Genomic DNA, 17,461 nt, shown 5'->3' with positions numbered 1-17,461 from the left:
CCCGGAAATTGTTGTTTCAATTTCACCACCGCCACCAAAATAAAAGCAGCCTAGCTATCGTTCCATCGTTTTCCGGTGCAGCGCTGTCGCCATCTCCTGGTCACTATGTGAAATGTCGACTTCTAGGAACCCCAAACAAATAATCGAACTTTTTTTTCCTCCCCATTTGTGTCTCCTGCTATATTCTATTTAGTTTGTGCAACTAAAAATGCCGCCCCACTCCTGCATATGGACGCTGAGGAAAAAAAGAAGAAATTATTGATGCACTGGACGGTTTTGGAGAAGGATATTAAGACTGACTTGGGAGATGGAACAAATGCAAATGGCCTACAGAAAATTGAAATGGAAAGAGAACTGTTAAAAACATTGAAATCATTTCTTAGGGGAGAGACTTTCTATTGTATCGTCATTGAAGGAAGGCCAGAAGAGAAAAACGATGAGGAAGAAGAAGATGACAGCACGTTTGTTACTTCACATTTAAGAGCGTCGCAAACGAGTGGTGACATCACGGGTCATTTGAAAGCTTCGGACAATCTCATTTGGTGCGCCACAAAGAACTTTGACTGGTGTCTTCGTGACGTCACGGGCGCATCGAACGGATGCGCGAAGCAAACGCACAAACGGACTCATGGGGAACTTCGACAGACAAGGTAAGCTTCTTTCTTCAAATGACCTCATTTAGTGGTGATGTTACCAGGGTTTTTTTTTTTTTTTGTAATTATCTTGGAAATTGTAGTAAGATGGAGCTTGGCAGTAAGATGTTTTGGACTGAAGTCGACAGACATGGAGGTGAGCGCCCAGGCCTTAAGGATCTATTACACGTCTTGGGGGAAACTGCACAGCTCCCGCATTCAGAGAGGAGGACAGCGTCTTCACAGGAGCCTCATGCTCATCCAAATGATCGAATCCTCCACTGACCTCTACTACTCTGCTCTGGCCATCGCGCAAAGCGGCCAACGGGTGGCTGACAATCCCGCAGAGACCTTCACAGCCGCTAGCAATGAGGACGAGCGCAAGGAGACCATGGAAGCGTGCCTCGCTATCTCCCAGTGATGGATGGGATGGATGGGATGGATGGGATGGATGGGATGGATGGGATGGATGGGATGGATGGGATGGATGGATGGATGGATGGATGGATGGATGGATGGATGGATGGATGGATGGATGGATGGATGGATGGATGGATGGATGGATGGATGGATCCGCCCTCTTTCTCCTCTATGTGAGGAGGCAACAACCAAAGTATCACCAAAGTACAAATGCATTGCAAAAGAAAAGAGGATGGCTCCAATTTGATATACGTAACAGCTGGAGTTCTCTGAAACGGAACTGGACTAGCATACTGTGAATGCAATAGAGTTGCCAAACTATCTATTGGAGATGATTTTTTTTTTCTTCTTCATCTCAGTACAAGCACTTTTTCCAATAATAAAAGAGGAAAACTATCTTGTGTACAAGTTTGTTTTCCTTGTGCTGCTCTTTGTGCTGTGGACATCTGGTGGCAGTATCATGGAAATATTCTTCATTGAAAAGTCACTAAACCTCTCAGCTCAAAAGTACGCCGCTAATTCATCTTTGCAGAGGAGAAAGAATATTGCCGACATGGGGTCAAATTAGGAAAGCTGTTCATCCAATTTCCATCTGTTAGCGACACAAAGACTCCAAGTATCTTCATGCTGACAGCTTGTTTTGCACTTGAGCTCTTTTAGCCTCTTGTCACTTTGTATCGTAAACCAAGAGCAGGAATGACAACTGTGAAATTGAGCGAGTATCTTGACAGCGAGGAGAACTTCTTCCCATGCTTTTTTTTCCGCCAATGTGACAAAACAGAAGGACAAACATAGTTTGATGGTGTGACATTCTCAAAGTCAGAAGATAATATAAAGCCTTTCAACTGTTTGTGCACGGCTTCTTTTGAACGCCCCCGCACTTAGACACCTGTCTCCTGGGAAACCACTGCTTAGAACACACACCCAGAGCTGCCTGGAGGAAGATTGAAGAAAAAAAAAAATGATGCAAGTGAGAGGAACCGAAATGACACTCACACAAAACCACACCTCCCCTTAGTGTAAGACGCCTCAGCCAATACGATATTTCTGTTCTTGGGATGGCAGCCTATCACAATCCTTCCTGCTCACACACCCACAGGATTGTGTGTGTGTGTGTGTGTGTGTGTGTGTGTGTGTGTGTGTGTGTGTGTGTGTGTGTGTGTGTGTGTGTGTGTGTGTGTGTGTGTAAAAGCGCAGAGGCAGGATTGAGGGGGAGGCAATATGCCAGAAGATGCCGCTCGTGTGAGAAGATTCTCCCAGCAGGTGCTGATGTTATGCTGATGTTGGTCCTTGGGGACAAACCGAGAGGGAGCCAAAGCCCAGACTGCGGCATTCTCCATGAAACTGGATCGCCATCTCTCACGCACACACACACACACACCATGTCAGCAAATATTTAATTACCCCCAGACACAGTGGTATCACACACACACACACACATGCAGCCACATCATGGAGGGTCAGCAATGGAAAATGCATCTCCTGCGGTCAGCGGAGGAAGCTGGAGTTCCCTCCATTTTATCACAAGCAGCAGCAGCAGCAGCAGCAGCTTCATTACAAGGCTGCCAAAATGGAGTCCACTGATGATTAAAGGGGCAGTCGGCTCACACGCAACGCACACACCTGACAGCGCAGCCAAGGGAAACATTTCAAATATTCACTTAAGCTTTCATTCAAATATATCGTCAGAATTTTAGCTTATTTTTGGATTTGAATCCGCTAAAAACATGAAATGCTTGATCATGTAAATCTGCACAAAGGCTTTGGTACACCTGCATTTTATTATCTTTTTTTTTTTCAAATATATTAATTGTCTTCATCAAGAAATGACTATTTTTAATTTCAAATTCCTCCTTCAAACCAAAAAAATGACACAGAAGCCCACAAGTACAGTTCCATCTGTTTATTAACTATAAAATACTGAGTTACTAAAACCATTAAAAAGAAACACTGGTAAACGTGGTCGTTGTCTGTAAAAAAAAAAAAAAAAAATCCTTACACATACAGTATAGAGCAACGGTATATATCTGGTGTCTGCAATAAAATGTATTCTTTTGCGTTTTTACAAGATTAGACGTGTACAAAGTATATTCTGATAAGCTTCTCTCTCTCTCTCTCTCCCTCGACAGTGAAGGATCATTTACAAAACGTAGATCATTTTTTTCTAGTCATTTTCAAAATAATCTTGTTATACGCCTGGAACAGGACGAGTTACGATATCGAAGGAACAGCAGACGAAGAACCAGCCTCCAGTCCACCTCTCTCTCATTCTCTCTTATGCTCTCTCGCTCTCTCTTTCTAGCAGCTAGCTCCCAGTGCCTGTCAGCAGGCGTGGACGATTGTTCAGAGAGGGGATAGTAAAACGTAGGCATATAATATACACACACCCAAAAAAAACAAAAAAAATCACAGCCAAAGAAAACAAATAGAATCTGATGATACAAAAGAGAGCAAATGAGTTGGGGAATGAGGGTGTGCACATTGGACCCTGTAAGGCTGAACTTTGGATGTACGTGGGGCTGGAAGGCCTTAACGCACCCAAGATGGGTTACAAAAGCGACACGCACAAAGACACAAACATTCAGAACCAGCACTTCTCGTCTGTTCTATCTTTTGTCTCGCTTTAGCTGTACCTTGTCAAACCTCAAATATGAACACAACTAGCAGCATCATGATCAAACCTTTGTGTTTTTTTTTTTAGAAATGCAAAGCTCCATTTAGGAGTTTGGTTTCTCTTCATTGAAATTATAACCGTAGTTAAGATGAGACAATCGGTAGTGTCTGCTGCAATGGCGCCTCAGATGAATGGAAAGATATTCAGCGCGGATGCAGGAAACCTTGAGTGGCCGCAAAAACGGAGTAGGCTTAACCATTTGGCATAAAAAAAAAATCATTATCATGATGGTCGTTAAGGAAGAGTGCGGCCATTGCTTATTCTTTAGCATGACATTCAACAGTTGAAACCTAAAAACGGTCAAATTAGGCACGTCAAAAAGTGGCTGAAAGCGGGATGCCTGCCTGTGGGACTCAAAGGGAGTCAGGGGGCTATGGAGGAGGAGGGGAAAAAAAAAAAAAAAAGACGCCCTTTCAAAAAGTTGTTCAAAGTGCACTCGTGGTAAACAGAGGCACTGGCGGAGCTAGGATTTTTTCCCCTTTGCTGATAAAAATTCATTAAATGTGTGGAAATGTTGAGAAGAAAGAAAAAAATCCCATAAAAGTCATTACCTGGCTTGGCACCTGGTCTAAGCATATTTAGGAGGGGGGCAGTGCCCCTGCAGCCCCCCCTCTAGCTCCACCAGTGCGTAGAGACTGAAACTTGCTTGAAAGGATGAACGCATGACAAAAAAAGACATACATTGAGCTTGACAATGTGTTTAGGGAAAAAAAAAAAATCAAATCAAAAATTCCATCCTGAGCTTCCAATATTTGTGCAATCCATTTGATTAGTTTTCTATCTCACATTTTGCACAATGTGGACAAAATCTATTGCTCTGCTTTCTGCCTAAAATCAAATTTCCGGGTGGATTTAGCTCTTGCGGTGGCTGACAACGGACAAGTGCTTTTTAAAAAGTAGATCACACGTCCGTCCGTCCACTTGCTCTCTCTTTAGCCTGAGTGTCTGAGGGAGTTTGAGACACTTCTGAATCTACCTGCCTGCCTGAGTTTCGATTGTCAAGGGGAGCTACGGGGCTTTGCGTGAAAAATAAAAAACGCCCGCGAGTTGGATTTGAGGATTCTAAGTGCTCTCTGTTTGGACAGCAAATTGGAGGGAGTCTGGACCTCTTTCTCTTTCGCTCCTGCTGTTCTCTACTGTAGATACATGGAAAAGACATGACTGGAACATCACCACGGCAACATCAGAATCACAACCTGTGTGGTCAGTCACGTTTCCTTAAAGCTTCTCCACTCTTCTTTACCTCTTGGAGAAAAAGTACTCGGACATAGCTAGCACGTGAAAATAAAACACTCATATTTGCCTCTATATAGCTTTTCTGTTACACGGGAGTATTTACACGACGAGTGCGTTCCGACGAGTGCGTTCCGACGAGTCCGTCCGAGGGTTCGTTTGTGTCTCGTCACCAATCAACTTGGAATGGTCACCTGGTTTTGCTGGTCGGGTCACATTTTGGTTGGAGAGAAGCGCAAGCTCGCGTTTAGCAGATGAGCGGGACGCCGTCCGTGTTGAAGATCATCCCCGTGGTGGGCTCGTAGGTGCCGGCCAGGTAGTAGAGGTCCTCGCTCTCGGCGTAGCGACGCGTGTGGCTCATCTGCTCGTACTCCTCCACGCCGACCACCAGACATTTGTGACTGACGGTCTGCACGTCGTTCTCGTCGCTGTGGGACGACTGGTAGAGGGCGCGCTGCACGCAGATAGATTATTAGGAGATGATATTCCACTCGACTGATATATTTTGCGTACCTCCATGAAGTCTTTTCGTTGAATGGAAGACTGCAGAGCCGCTGGTAAAGACTGCCCACATATTTGCTCCCAGTTCTCAAAGGGGGACAACGTTTGACCGTTAGGAGGAACATTCAAATATATTCCAGCTGTGTTGTTTGGTCGCTCGCTCGCTCTCCTTACCTTCTTGTCGGTGAGTTTCTTGCCAGGGTTGGTCTCCTCCGGATGGTAGAACCAGTTGACCCTGACCACCATGTTGCTGCCCCACGATTCCCACATGCTCTGAATGCGACCGATGAAGGGCAGGTTGGGCCTCCCCGCCGACAGGAAGACGGCGCAGTCGCCGATGCGAATCATCTCCCGGCCACGCACGATGGCCTTGTAGAAGAGCTTCTTGGCCTTGCCTTTCATTCCTCGCCTCTGCAAAAGCGCAACGAGAAAGTGGAGCAACAAAAAAAGACAGCGGCAGAACGGTTCTCCGAGCGAGGGTTGTCTGCTCACCTGAGTGGGTTTCCCGAACCACTTCCAGAGCTGTCTGGCTGGAAGGAAGGCGGAAATCTTGGGCCTGTTTTCCACACTGGGGAGGCGTTGGCGTTTGGCCAACTCCTTGGTGGTGGGGAGGTGGACGCCCTCCCGCCGCTTGGGCCTCCCCACTTTTCCCTCTCCTCCGCTGGGCTTGGGTTTGGGAGGGCGGCCCCTTTGCCCAGAACCTTTGCCGGTGGCCGCTTTGGCCGGAGCCGAGGAGGTTGAGAGCGACGGTGACGGCGAAAGGGAGCCAGGCGACGCCTCCTCCTCGTCTTCCTCCACTTTGACGTCCACCTCCTCCTTTAGGTCCTGCTCCTCCTCCTCCTCTTTCACTTTGTCCTGTGCTGCTGCTGCCGGCAAGGGAGAGACGGGGCCCGGCGGAGGGGTGGCGGTCCTGTCTTCGTCGGAGCTGCAGGAGGAGTCGTCCGTGGAGGACGAGGAGGAGGAGGAAGACGAGGACGAGGACGAGGAGGAAGAGCCGGAGCAGGATGAAGAGGAGGAAGAGCAGCTGGAGGTGCATTTCTTCTTTTGCTTGACACTCCCTTTGCCGCTTTCTGCTTCCGACTCGGAGCTGCTGCTGCTGCTACTGCTGCTGCTGCTGCTGCTCGGAGACTCTTCCTTGATCTTCCTCTCCTTCCTTCTGTCCTCCTCCTTTTGCTCCTCTAGTTTGCTTTTCTCCTCCCTGGCGTCGGGTTCCTGCCCTCTAGCGCGGCTCTCCCCTCGCTCTTTAGCCAGGACGTGCGAAGCGTAGGCGGGCTCCTTCTCCCGCAGGCCAGGCTCGCTCTCGGGAACCCTGGCTTTGGATTTGAGCGCTTTCTGCTCGCCCAAGGGGGCGGGATCCCGTCTGACGCTTTGGCCCTCCAGCAACATCAGAGCCTTGGTTTTTTTAGTTTTGGGCGAGGTCACGCCCTCGTGATCAAGCTTCACCAGGGGCTCGGCGGAGGCGGGCTTCCGCTTGACCGTGTCCGCCTGTCTGGAGGCGGGCTTGATCCTGGAGATGGGCCTGGAAGCCGGCTCAGACGGCATCTTCACTTTGGGTCCAGAGAGAGGTCCCGATGCCGATGACGTTCTGGCAGCCAGGGAAGAACCGGATTTGCCTGCCGACAGTCTGGAGATGGGATGGAGAACAGATCCGATGGGTCTGGAGCTGCCGTGATGTTCCGAGGCGCCTTTGCTTTTGGGCGCTGGGGTAGAGGGAGATCTGGGAGTGGAGACACCGGGCTTTGCCGTCACACTGGGTCTGGACACGGGCCTGTTGGATGCACTGACGTTGGCGGCGCCGCTCTCTCTTTCTCTACGCTGGCCGTTATACGAGGTCAGATTGGGCTCGCTGTACAAGTCCACAGTCAGGATCTTTCCGTAGGTGGACGGGTAGGATGACGAAGAGAGCTTGGCTTTCAATTGAGCGGCAGGAGCCGAGCCGCTCTTTCTGGGTCCCGCCGAGGAGGTCGGGCTACTTGAAGGGGACGACGCGATGGAACTCTTGCGTCCCGGTTTTGCCGCGGGGCGCGAAGCGGGCCGTGGCTTCTCCTGAACTACTTTCTGGACTGACGAGCTTCTGTCCTGGGCTACTTTGGTGGAATCCTGGGATTTGTCTGGGGGCTGGCCGGACGACGGAGACTCGTTTTTTTCCTTGCAGTCGGAGTTCGAGGAGGTTTCTGGGGTAGGAACAACAATTCAACAGGATGAGCAATGATGAAGCTCATGGTGCTCCAGAAAAGTCATTTTGTTTTGGATTGACAATAATTCTAATGACTTTATTTTAAGTTGGGCTTTGGGGAGCAAATTATTATGCACCCACGAGTCCCTGCAACAATGAAGCCAAAGTTGGAAGCGATTGGTGCCCCACCTTTTTTCAAAAAAACATTTTTAAAAACACACCCATGGTCCTCTATGATGATGTTTTTATTGTGTGGCTTTGTGACTTTTGTAGTTAACAAAGCAACAAGGACTGAATTGAAACGCTTTCAGGCCTACTTAGTCGGGCAGTTTGTTATATAACCCAGTGATGACTCAGCAGAAAATGACATCATGTTGTCTCATTCTATTTTAGCCTTTGAATACTCTGAAGTAGTCAAACATAAAAAAAAAAATTAAAAAAAGGATTGTTTTGATATTTCAATGATTTCAGTTGTGCGTGAGGTGAACTCGCCTGGTTTGGATTTGGGCTTGCGACCAGGTTTCCCCTTGACCTTTGGAGCGCTTTCATCACTCTTGGCCTCTTTGCCCTCCTTGCTGCATTTGCGCACCCTCCGGCGGGAGCAACTGGCCACCAGAAGTGCAGGGGAAGGCTCAGCGCCTGCACAAACATTCTTCTGCATGTTAACACCACTCCCAAAATCATGACAGTCATATATTTAACCGACGTTTGTTTCTATATACCCGAAAAGATTCGACCCGCACGCCTGCGTTTTTGGAGACAAACAAAACCGTGTACTCTGTCACGCAACAGGTGGTGCTCTAACCCTTAACCCCAATGTCACTTCAGCCAATCAAATGCGTGAAGGAAGTTATTTTGAGAACAAGGGTAAACGGAGGAAACGCATGCATGTGTGTCAAGAGCGAAACCGAGTCACGTTTCTCGATCCGGTCGGCAGAACCGAGCCTCGAAAAGGGTTAGCAAAATATTGATCTTTCTTGGCACGCTGGAAAAGTTTTAGGAAGTCAGTTCAGCCCGACCTCAAACATACTTTGCCAGTGGGCAGATTTTCGAGACGCCCGCACAGACCGGAAGGAATCTTGCCAATAAAAACAGGCGTGACCTAAGAGCGCGATTCGAAACCAACTTTGACTGCCGCAGATGTCGAGCAAAAGCCCCCGAGGACCGCCGTGTAAACAAATGTCCTCTTTGTCCACTGGGAGCTATTTTTTTAAGATCACTGTTCTGTGTTGAAATGCGGAAGAAACGGAAAAAAAGGAACAAGAAAAGAGTTGATGTGCTCACAGTGGATTTTGTAGTCCGGTGGCAGAAGTCGGATGTGCGAGAGGGGGATGCGCCCGGTGTCGCCATCGTCGAACTCCACCGTGATGAGATCGTCCTTTTCGTCAATGTCGGAACTTCCTGTTTTGGGAGGAACGCGGACAAATTGAAACAAAACACTCTCGACTGGCCTTAAATTCAACTGTGGTGAAAAGTTGTTTTTTTTTCCTACAGATTTTTTTTTAACATACGCCCCAGCTCTGTCTAATAATACTGCAATAATAAACATATTGTCAAATAACTAGCTCTCTGTGACCAGTGTATACTACATGCTATATTTACACGGGCACACCACTAAACTCAGATATAATAATAGTTGAAAAAGCCCAGTTGATGTTATACATTTGCTGCCAGCTGCAATTCAATTATAAATTGACTATGACTCATAGCACTCAAGCGCCGTGTGTGTGTGTGTGTGTGTGTGTGTGTGTGTGTGTGTGTGTGTACCGTTGACAACTGTGCCAGGATAAAGGCAGCGGTACTGCTGACTCCAGTAGGCAGCGATGCGGGTGCCCTCGGGGAGATAGCGCACCGAAGGAGGCTTCACATCGATGATCTGAACATCGACGAGAAGAAAGGGCTTGAAATGTCAGCGCCGTGCTAGCGCGCATATTTTCTTCCCGCTTTGTTTATTAATTTCATCAAGACAAAGGGGAGAGGGCGAGAGCTCGGGGAGCTTTAAGCGCATGTGGCCGTCACATGACGCTTGACCTACTTTGTTTCATGCATGTTTCATGTTTCACTTTCAGCACCGAGCGAGCGAGCGGCCGGCCGGCCGGTCGACATCTCGCGTGTCGCTCGAAATCCGAGCGAGAGCATCCGAGCCTGCCGTCATTGGGTTTACTCACAGCCTCCTGTAGCAGTTGCTCCAAGCAGTAGATGTGCGGCCGGTTGCCTCTTTCGCCCTCCACCACCACGCTGTATCTGAGAATTCACAACGCGGCAGATAAATCAATTGGAGTTTCCTTTCTGTCCTAGCCGCAACATTGCATCATTTCAGTTTCATTAAGCGTATGTGGCTGAGGCGGCGACGCTACGGCTATTTTCGCAGCGTACCTCGATTTGACATTTGCACCCCAGGAAACCAAACGGCTGACGCCGTCATAATAAATGCACTTCTTTGTCTCTATTGTCGCCCAGCTCACATTGACGTTCCCAGAGAATATTAATCCTGCTTTACAGGGGATTAAGTGGAGTTTTCTTCTAACTCAGCCACGCTGGATTTGAGCAATGCTAAGTGAGCAAACTAGAGCTGATGTCAGAGTTTGTCAAATGCTCTTATTGATTTGCTGCCAGCGATTAAGACGTTAAGTATGCATTACGCTGCATGAAATAAAAAAGGATTCCTTCCAAACAGTTTAACCTCAAAACCTCTTAACGGTCGTTCATAACAAGAGAAAACCATAAAAAGCTCACAGTCGTATATTCTTTATCCTCTGCAAAGAGCAACTCACATGCTGAGAACAGTAAAGACCACGGAAACAAATGTACCGTAATTTTCGGACTATAAGTCGCGGGTTTCTTCATAGTTTGGGTGGGGGAGGCGACTTATACTCAGGAGCGACTTATATACATATATATGTTGTTTTTTTTTCACTTTTTTGGGCATTTTATGGCTGGTGCGACTTATAGTCCGAAAATGACGGTAAACACATTTTGTGTAATACTCACATATCAGGTGAGTGCACAGTGTTGACGTGTCCCGCGTACAAAAGCTGATCATCCATTGGGATCAATACCCGGAGTCCGTCCGCCAAAGAGTCCTTGTCCAACACGCACTGCACTGGAGCTGAAAACAGCAAGTCAAAAGAAAACACACAACATGAATACACACGAGGCTTTTTTTTAATATAAATGATGAGTGTCAACAATGGCTGACCGGGTGTCGAGGACCTCTCGGGCACACTGCTGCCGCCGCGCCGCGGGACGAGCTCGTCTTCGCTGAAGCTGCTGTCCTGATTGGGCTCAAAGTCCTCATCAGCGGCCATGCTCTCCATCAGTCGGCTCACCGCTCCCCTGGACTGCTGGAAATGACACGCGAGCAAATCATATTCCTTGATTGGGTCTCACTCAAGCATTCTGCTTTTGACCTTGCCAGGATAATAAGCAATTATTGTACGCCGCTAATGACTTCTCAGCTCATCAGTCACCTCACTGACCTCCCGGGCCTTGGTCTTTGCTTTAGATTGGCTCTTCCGCGCCGGGCTGAGGCTCAGCGCCGTAGCGTTGTCTCTTATTGGACTACTCAGAGACGACGGGCTGACGGGCAGAGAGGAGGAGGAGGCGGAGGATTCCTTGGGCTTCTTTTTCTGTTTTACAAATGTCAGAACACAAACGGTTCCGATGAAGACAAGCGCAAACACGCACTCCAATGCACGCGGGGTGGGAGAAGCCTTTCTTGTCAGCGACAGCGGGGAAGTGCCGCAGTGATTGAAGAGCTGGGAAACCCTGCTGGAACTGGGACACATGCACTAGTGCTGGGAGAGGATTTGGAAGAAAAGCAGAAAAAGAGACTCCCGCCAGTTGCCGAGTAGATGAATAATTGACGTACTTTCGCGGCATCTCTGTTGGAAGGAGGCTGTTTGGGTCGGGAGACGGCTTTCGGGGTGAGCGGCGGGGCTGAGCTGGACGAGGAGCTCTGACACGTGCCGGATAACGACGACGTCTGGTTGGCTGAGGCGGTGGCGTCGTGGAGGAAGATCCGCTCGCTACGTCGTCGGTTCCAGGCCTCGTCCTCGCTGAACACGCCCGAGCCGGAAGCGGTCGCCAGATCGAAAGTGAAGCGCCGCTGAGGTCGAGGCGAGGGTCGGCGTTGTTTGATAGGCAGCGGCTTGCGTTTGACGGCCAGCGTTTCGTCCCGCTTGCTCGGGCTGCTCTGCTCGATACGGCGGTTGGCCGGGGGCAACAGGGGGAGTTCCGGCGCCGAGCGTTTGCCGTGCAGCAGAGAGGGGAACTTCCTCAAGCGCAAGTCGCAACCGGAGTCGGACCACTCGCATTCTGATGAACCTGGTGGTGGGAGGTGGACACAAATCAAGATGGTCAACAAACACAAATGAATACGGGAAGACTTCCATCTATGGTACTTTGAACACGCTTTGAACATTGTAAGTTAGCATGAAGCTAATTTAGCTTCATAAAAATGCATTCTTAAATGCTCTTGTGCCAATTTTACAGTCAATAAGTAGAAATGACAAATAAACAACTCGAAGCAAGCACACTCGGCCTCTTTGGAGATTTGTGTGAGAACACACACTAAAATCATTTGTGTTTGAATGAGTTTAATGACAGCCGCTTCTAATGTTTGCGATTCTCGACCATCAATAATTGCGAGAATAGTACGATTGATTACACCTAAACAAATGCATAATTGAAGAGTGAAACATGACATTCACCACAATGTGACAATTGGAAATGAATGAATATTTAACAACGCTGGCAAAGCAGAGCTGAGGGGAAAAAAAAAAAAAAAACAACAACACTCAGGCGGATAAACCTGCTCAACCGCAAAACGCACAATCAGAGGAACCATCGCAGCTGTTGTCCTTTTGTTCACACAGTAGATAAGGAGACCCGTCTTTTTTGGTGATCAACAAAACAGGAAACACGAACCCTTTGTGCAACTCTGCTTTTGTGTATAGCTCTTACCCAGAGTGCTCGATCGCCTGTGATGTTTGCCATCGGGGAGAAGGCTCAAAGGGGCGGAGCTAACGGGGAGAACGCTGGCCGCGAACCTGGCCAAAAGACCCAGGCCGCTCTCCTCGCAGCCGCCGTCTTCCCAATCGGAATCCTCGTTGTATTTGTCGTCGTAATCATCCTCCGAAGACTCTGTTCCGGGAAAGGAAAAAAAAAAAACATTCCGCTCAGAGCCGGGATGCGATTGTTGTCACAAAGCTCCCTGCGATTCGCAAAAAAAAAAAAAAAAAAAAGAAAAGCGCCCTGCTTAAAATGACACGGCAGCCTGGATTGAATTAACACATTGATGGATGGAAGCCACATCACATCCAAAAAGCCTGTATGATCCAGATTCTGCTGCAGACACTCTACCTCCCAGTCCACATACCATTAGCACACTCCCAAATGGGGAAAAACCATGTGACCTCCGACCTTAACATGACTATTTACAGCCCCTGAAGGGAGTGTAAAAACGGCAAGAATCCACTTCCTCCTTCAGCTGTGAAAAGATATTGCGGCAAGCAAACAAAACACACAGATAGTAAAGCATATTAGCGCCGTAAGCGGGTTAGGTCCAGCAGATGAGCAGGAGGAAACTCCGAAAGAGCGTTAACACGGGCAGGGGTGGATGCACAGTACAGATAGGAACAAACAAGTATTATTGTCTTTGTTTTGATCAACTGAAATTTGCATTGGCCAAAATCATCCGAAAAGGTTTGACTCATAGCTAAGCCATATCATGCATTGGTTATATTGCATTGACCCTGAGGTTAGACTCGACTAGAGGTCAGAAAATTTGTAATTGTGTGAAAATATGGATGCAACTACTTTTCCAGATAGAGGTACTGTGAATCCAACATGGTGTGCTAACAATGGCAGGCGGACAACAGAGAGGACAAGGCAGGCACTGGAGAGGACAGCCCCTGTGAGGGAGGCCCTTTGCTTTGCTTTGAGTAACCATGGCAACGGCCTTTAACATCCATCACTCAATAGATACAGGGATGAAAGGTAGAACCATGGCTCTCAAATAAAATTTGGATTTGAATTTCGGCCGTGTGAGAGCATTCATTCATCATCCTTGACACTCAGGTCCATGTACTAGTACACTCCTGTTCCGCCATTTGAAGACAATTCAGCTGTCTTACTAGTAATATTTCCCCCCCTACTATTAGCACTTTGCTGGATTATTAGAATGTCATTAAATTGCAAATGACTGTGAATTGTCCAACTTGAGAGAACAGAGCACATTAGTACAGACGGACTTTAAGTTGGATCTCAAGGATATGGAATGAATGCTCCAACTTGTTAGCGGTGGAGAAAAGAAAGGGGCACATCCTACTTACAGAACAGGTGACAGGGGTGTGGCCTCAGGCAGGGGGGGGCCGGGCGGGGCAGGGCAGGTAGGGCAGGCGGGCGGGCGGGGCAGCAGCAGCACAGCGGCCAGCCTAGCCTTAGCGCGGCCGCACCTTAGCATAGTCTAGCGTAAGCTACGCTCTGCTAGCCGTGGCGAGGAAGCGTTCAGGATTAAGGCTGAGCGAGTCCTTGCCAAACTTCTGCAATGTCGGCGGCAGCGGCAGAACAAGCACGTGGAACAGACACTCAAAGCATCGCGGCAGAGACCATTCGGGGAGGCGACAGAGCAAAGAGGTTGACAGCAAAAGAAAATGGGCCCGCCCCCGGGGGTTATTGGAAGGTTTAGTAGACAGACAAGGAGCGCTTTTGTCCAAATATCCCAAATGTCAATCAAAACAAACATTTGGACCATGAAGCAATTGAAAAAGTCAAATCTTTCCAACCTCTCAACCTGGCTCAAGCTGAGGGATATTTGACAAACACAAAGCTCTGGGAAGAAGGTGCAGTTGGACACAATGACAAAGACAGACGGACGGACGGACAAGACAAGACAGATGAAACCAACACAAGGACCACAAGCGTGTCGCTTTCCGTACTAATCAAATCCAAACCTTTAATAAAGCTTTTGATAGGTACCAAACTGCAATACAACTTTGTGGAAAAAACAAATTCACACAATATTTCAATTCAATGTACAAATTCTACAAAAATGCTTTTCAATCCAGGCAATAAAAACACCATAGAAATATGGAAACCCTTCCCCAAAAAAACACAAAGGCAACTTTGCAGAGAAACCAGCAGCAAGAAAGAGGTAGGGATGGTCACGCTAAAGCACAGTCGGAATAAAAAGCTGCAAACAAACACAAGCTGGGACGGACACCGTATTGGCTGACTCAACGGTACGAGGGGGGGGGGGAGGGGAAGGGGGGGTGTCAGTAACCTTGATCGAACGAGTCGTCGGAGGAGCTCAGGCCCGCTTCCTCGAGCAGCAGGGATAAGTGCTTGTGTTTCTTCTTTTTCTTCTTCTTCTTTTGCGACTTAGACAGCGCCGAGGTGGGCGACGAGGCGGCGGCGGCGGCAGCGGCGTGTCTCTTCCGGCCGCCGAGGGACCGCGTCCCCGACAGAGAGGGCCAGCCCCCTCTTGCCCAATTGTGACCCTCGGAATCCGAGTCTGGTACAAGGACAGAGATAAGCCGCTAACTATCCAGCAAAATCATCGGAGAGGAGGCGCCGGCATTGAATTCGAAAGGATAATGGCAATGTCGTGGGAAAATGGCGCCGGAATTGAAATCGTCTGGACCGAGCACATAACTTCAAACATTATTATTTTGATTTTTTTTTTTACTCACTGTTCGAGCAGCTGCTGAGCTCCGATCTCCCCGGGGAGAAAAAAGCACTCTTCTTCTGACCTTTCACCTTGCGTAGGGCATCCGAGGACCTGGCGGCCACTTTGTGTTTGCTTTTGGACGGCGAGCGGTCGTTTGAGCGCCGGCCGTCGGCCGACTTGCCCCTGGGCCGCTCTTCTTTGGAGCCGGAAGCCGCTTTGCGACACGAGTCCAGGCGCGAGAGCGAAAGCGCTCGGTCCAGGTCGGAGGCTAACTGCTCCTGCTCGCACACGTGGCCGCGTTTCACCTTCGGCCCCTGACGACGGCACCGAGGCATCATTAATCGAGAGCGGCCTGTCGGGGAACGGACGACGGTACGCGCCGGAGATCGGCTTACCTCGGGAAGATGCCCGCCGGAGGCGTCCTGCTCTTTCCAGCCTTTGCTCTTTTTCTTCTTTTTGATCTTCAGCCCTAAACTCCCCACGTCCGTCTCCTCGTCTTCTCTGGAGCCCGGGAACCTTTTTCTCTGTCCTTCCCCGGTTTCAGAATCCTCCGAGTATTGCGTGGACCTGGCCACCCTGAGACGGACGAGGGAAAATTTGGACTTCCGGACTGCAAAGAATGCGCCCAAGCTGCCGGGTGGCGATTTGTCGCTTTGCCACTCACTTTGCGGGCCTGCTATCCGGTTTGGGAGGCGTGGCCAAGTGTTTTCTCTTCCTCGGCCGACCTCTGCCCCGCCTCATCAGGCTCCGCCTCTCATCCTCCTGCTGCCGTTCGCTGACGTGACGAGAAGCGTTAACGTCGTGTGCGCTGGAGAAACGTTCTGCTCGGCACTTACTGCTTGTCTCGGCGTCTCTGCAGCTTGCTCATCTCTCTCTGCTTCTCCTTGTACGTTTTCTGCAGCTCAGCCAGGCGGACGCGGTATTCCACCTCCACCGCGTCCAACACGTCCATTGACATTTTACGATAGAGCTGCAAGGGGGTGGCAAGAAACCCATTGAGGCCTTTCCCTGCCACATTGCGGATTGATCCTATTTCTCTTCTTACCGGCTCCTCCTTCCTCTGCCTCCAGCTGTACTTTCTGTCGGGATCCAGCGCTCTGGGCAGATCAATGTGGGACTGTTTCTCGATGGCCTCCAGTAGAATCTGTCTGCTCGCCTCGAGAAGACAGTCCAGGCCTTCCATTGCTAAATCTGAATGGGGATGCAAAGGGAAAGGGGGGGGGGGGGGTATTGAAACATTGAACGAAAAAAGTTGAGAGACGCGAGTAGGATCATCCTCAGATGCCTCACCGGGCTCCGTGCTGATGCTCTCCATTTCCCGCCGGGCCATTTGGCTGAGCATGGCCATGCCCTCCAGCGCCACCATCTCCAGCGGACCAGCCCCGCTGCAGTTTTCGGGAGTCCGGGCGATGACCGTCTGGCTGAGCGGGTACGGCTCGGACAGCTCGCTGGCTGCGAGCAGAGCCAGCATCCCCGCCATGGGATCTTCAAGGACCGACGGCTCGGGAGGGATTTCGGTGACCGTTTCCTTCCGACTTGGGGTGTGTTGCTTTGGCGACGATGCTCGATGGGATTCACAGACATCGCTCGCGCCCGGCTTAGCGGATTCCTGGCCGTCCACATCGGACGACCGGTATTGCGTGGGCTCCGGATCCTCCGCGAGGGGTTCCGTTCCGTCGAGCGGAGAAGGATACGCACTCTGATATGATTGTACCTCTCTTTCCATCTGTCCTCCCTTTTCTTCAGCCACTCTCTGGCGAGGACTGGAAACCCGCGGAGGGATCCGCTGCAGCGTCAACGGGCCCCCGTCGTCCTGTCGATTGTGTCGCGCTCCGACGGGACCGCAGCTACGCGCGAGCGGAATCGGCGGCTCCGGCGTCGAATCGGACTTTTCCACGACGGGTTCCTGTTTCAGGAAGGGCTCATTCTTTGTTGTCGGTTTTTGCGCTTTGAGGTGGGCGTCCGGCGGCCCCGAGTGGAGGCGGGCCGTGGTACTCAAGTCCAAAGAGTGGGCGTGGCGCCGTGGAACAGCTTCTGTGTTTGCCGCGGCGCGCGCTGGCACGTGATAAGTCGGAAGGGGCGCGCCGAAGGGAGCGCCCATCGACTGGTAAGGGTAACCGGGCGAGAGCTCTGCAACCAGAAAAGAAAAATTG

At 49.8% G+C, this 17,461-nt stretch overlaps 2 protein-coding genes across 5 annotated transcripts in view; one reads left to right on the top strand and one right to left on the bottom strand.

The window, feature by feature from the left end:
* The first annotated feature begins 413 nt into the window (after nt 1-413).
* LOC133170980 (immediate early response gene 2 protein-like) lies at nt 414-1,375 on the top strand. The gene is made up of 2 exons (XM_061304221.1): nt 414-650; nt 775-1,375. Exons 1-2 carry the CDS (start codon nt 600-602, stop codon nt 1,051-1,053), a joined length of 330 nt encoding a protein of 109 aa, XP_061160205.1. The 5' UTR covers nt 414-599; the 3' UTR covers nt 1,054-1,375.
* Nucleotides 1,376-2,940: 1,565 nt separating this feature from the next.
* Nucleotides 2,941-17,461, bottom strand: part of tnrc18 (trinucleotide repeat containing 18) — a 29,644-nt gene continuing 15,123 nt past the window's right edge. The window contains exons 11-30 of one of the 4 annotated variants that reach the window (XM_061302960.1): nt 16,599-17,438; nt 16,354-16,499; nt 16,145-16,278; nt 15,973-16,083; nt 15,704-15,884; nt 15,331-15,622; nt 14,922-15,152; nt 12,602-12,781; nt 11,508-11,962; nt 11,107-11,265; nt 10,836-10,980; nt 10,628-10,745; nt 9,805-9,880; nt 9,404-9,512; nt 8,921-9,037; nt 8,129-8,275; nt 5,953-7,634; nt 5,635-5,871; nt 5,473-5,547; nt 2,941-5,413 (exon numbers count right to left, since the gene is read on the bottom strand). In XM_061302960.1, the coding sequence (XP_061158944.1) occupies nt 5,207-5,413; nt 5,473-5,547; nt 5,635-5,871; nt 5,953-7,634; nt 8,129-8,275; nt 8,921-9,037; nt 9,404-9,512; nt 9,805-9,880; nt 10,628-10,745; nt 10,836-10,980; nt 11,107-11,265; nt 11,508-11,962; nt 12,602-12,781; nt 14,922-15,152; nt 15,331-15,622; nt 15,704-15,884; nt 15,973-16,083; nt 16,145-16,278; nt 16,354-16,499; nt 16,599-17,438 (5,642 nt within the window). In that variant the 3' untranslated portion in view covers nt 2,941-5,206. The remainder of the gene's footprint in view (nt 5,414-5,472; nt 5,548-5,634; nt 5,872-5,952; nt 7,635-8,128; nt 8,276-8,920; nt 9,038-9,403; nt 9,513-9,804; nt 9,881-10,627; nt 10,746-10,835; nt 10,981-11,106; nt 11,266-11,507; nt 11,963-12,601; nt 12,782-14,921; nt 15,153-15,330; nt 15,623-15,703; nt 15,885-15,972; nt 16,084-16,144; nt 16,279-16,353; nt 16,500-16,598; nt 17,439-17,461) is intronic. The other 3 variants (XM_061302961.1, XM_061302962.1, XM_061302963.1) reach the window with 3 other exon arrangements.

Source organism: Syngnathus typhle, linkage group LG17 (genome assembly GCF_033458585.1).
Source record: "Syngnathus typhle isolate RoL2023-S1 ecotype Sweden linkage group LG17, RoL_Styp_1.0, whole genome shotgun sequence".
NCBI lineage: Eukaryota > Metazoa > Chordata > Actinopteri > Syngnathiformes > Syngnathidae > Syngnathus > Syngnathus typhle.
This window is presented reverse-complemented; position numbering and strand designations above follow the sequence as displayed.

Coding starts and splice junctions, on each gene's coding strand:
- LOC133170980 (XM_061304221.1), top strand. CDS start 600: ATGCGCGAAGCAAACGCACAAACGGACTCATGGGGAACTTCGACAGAC. Junction 651..774: donor GGGGAACTTCGACAGACAAG/GTAAGCTTCTTT, acceptor TTTGGACTGAAG/TCGACAGACATGGAGGTGAG.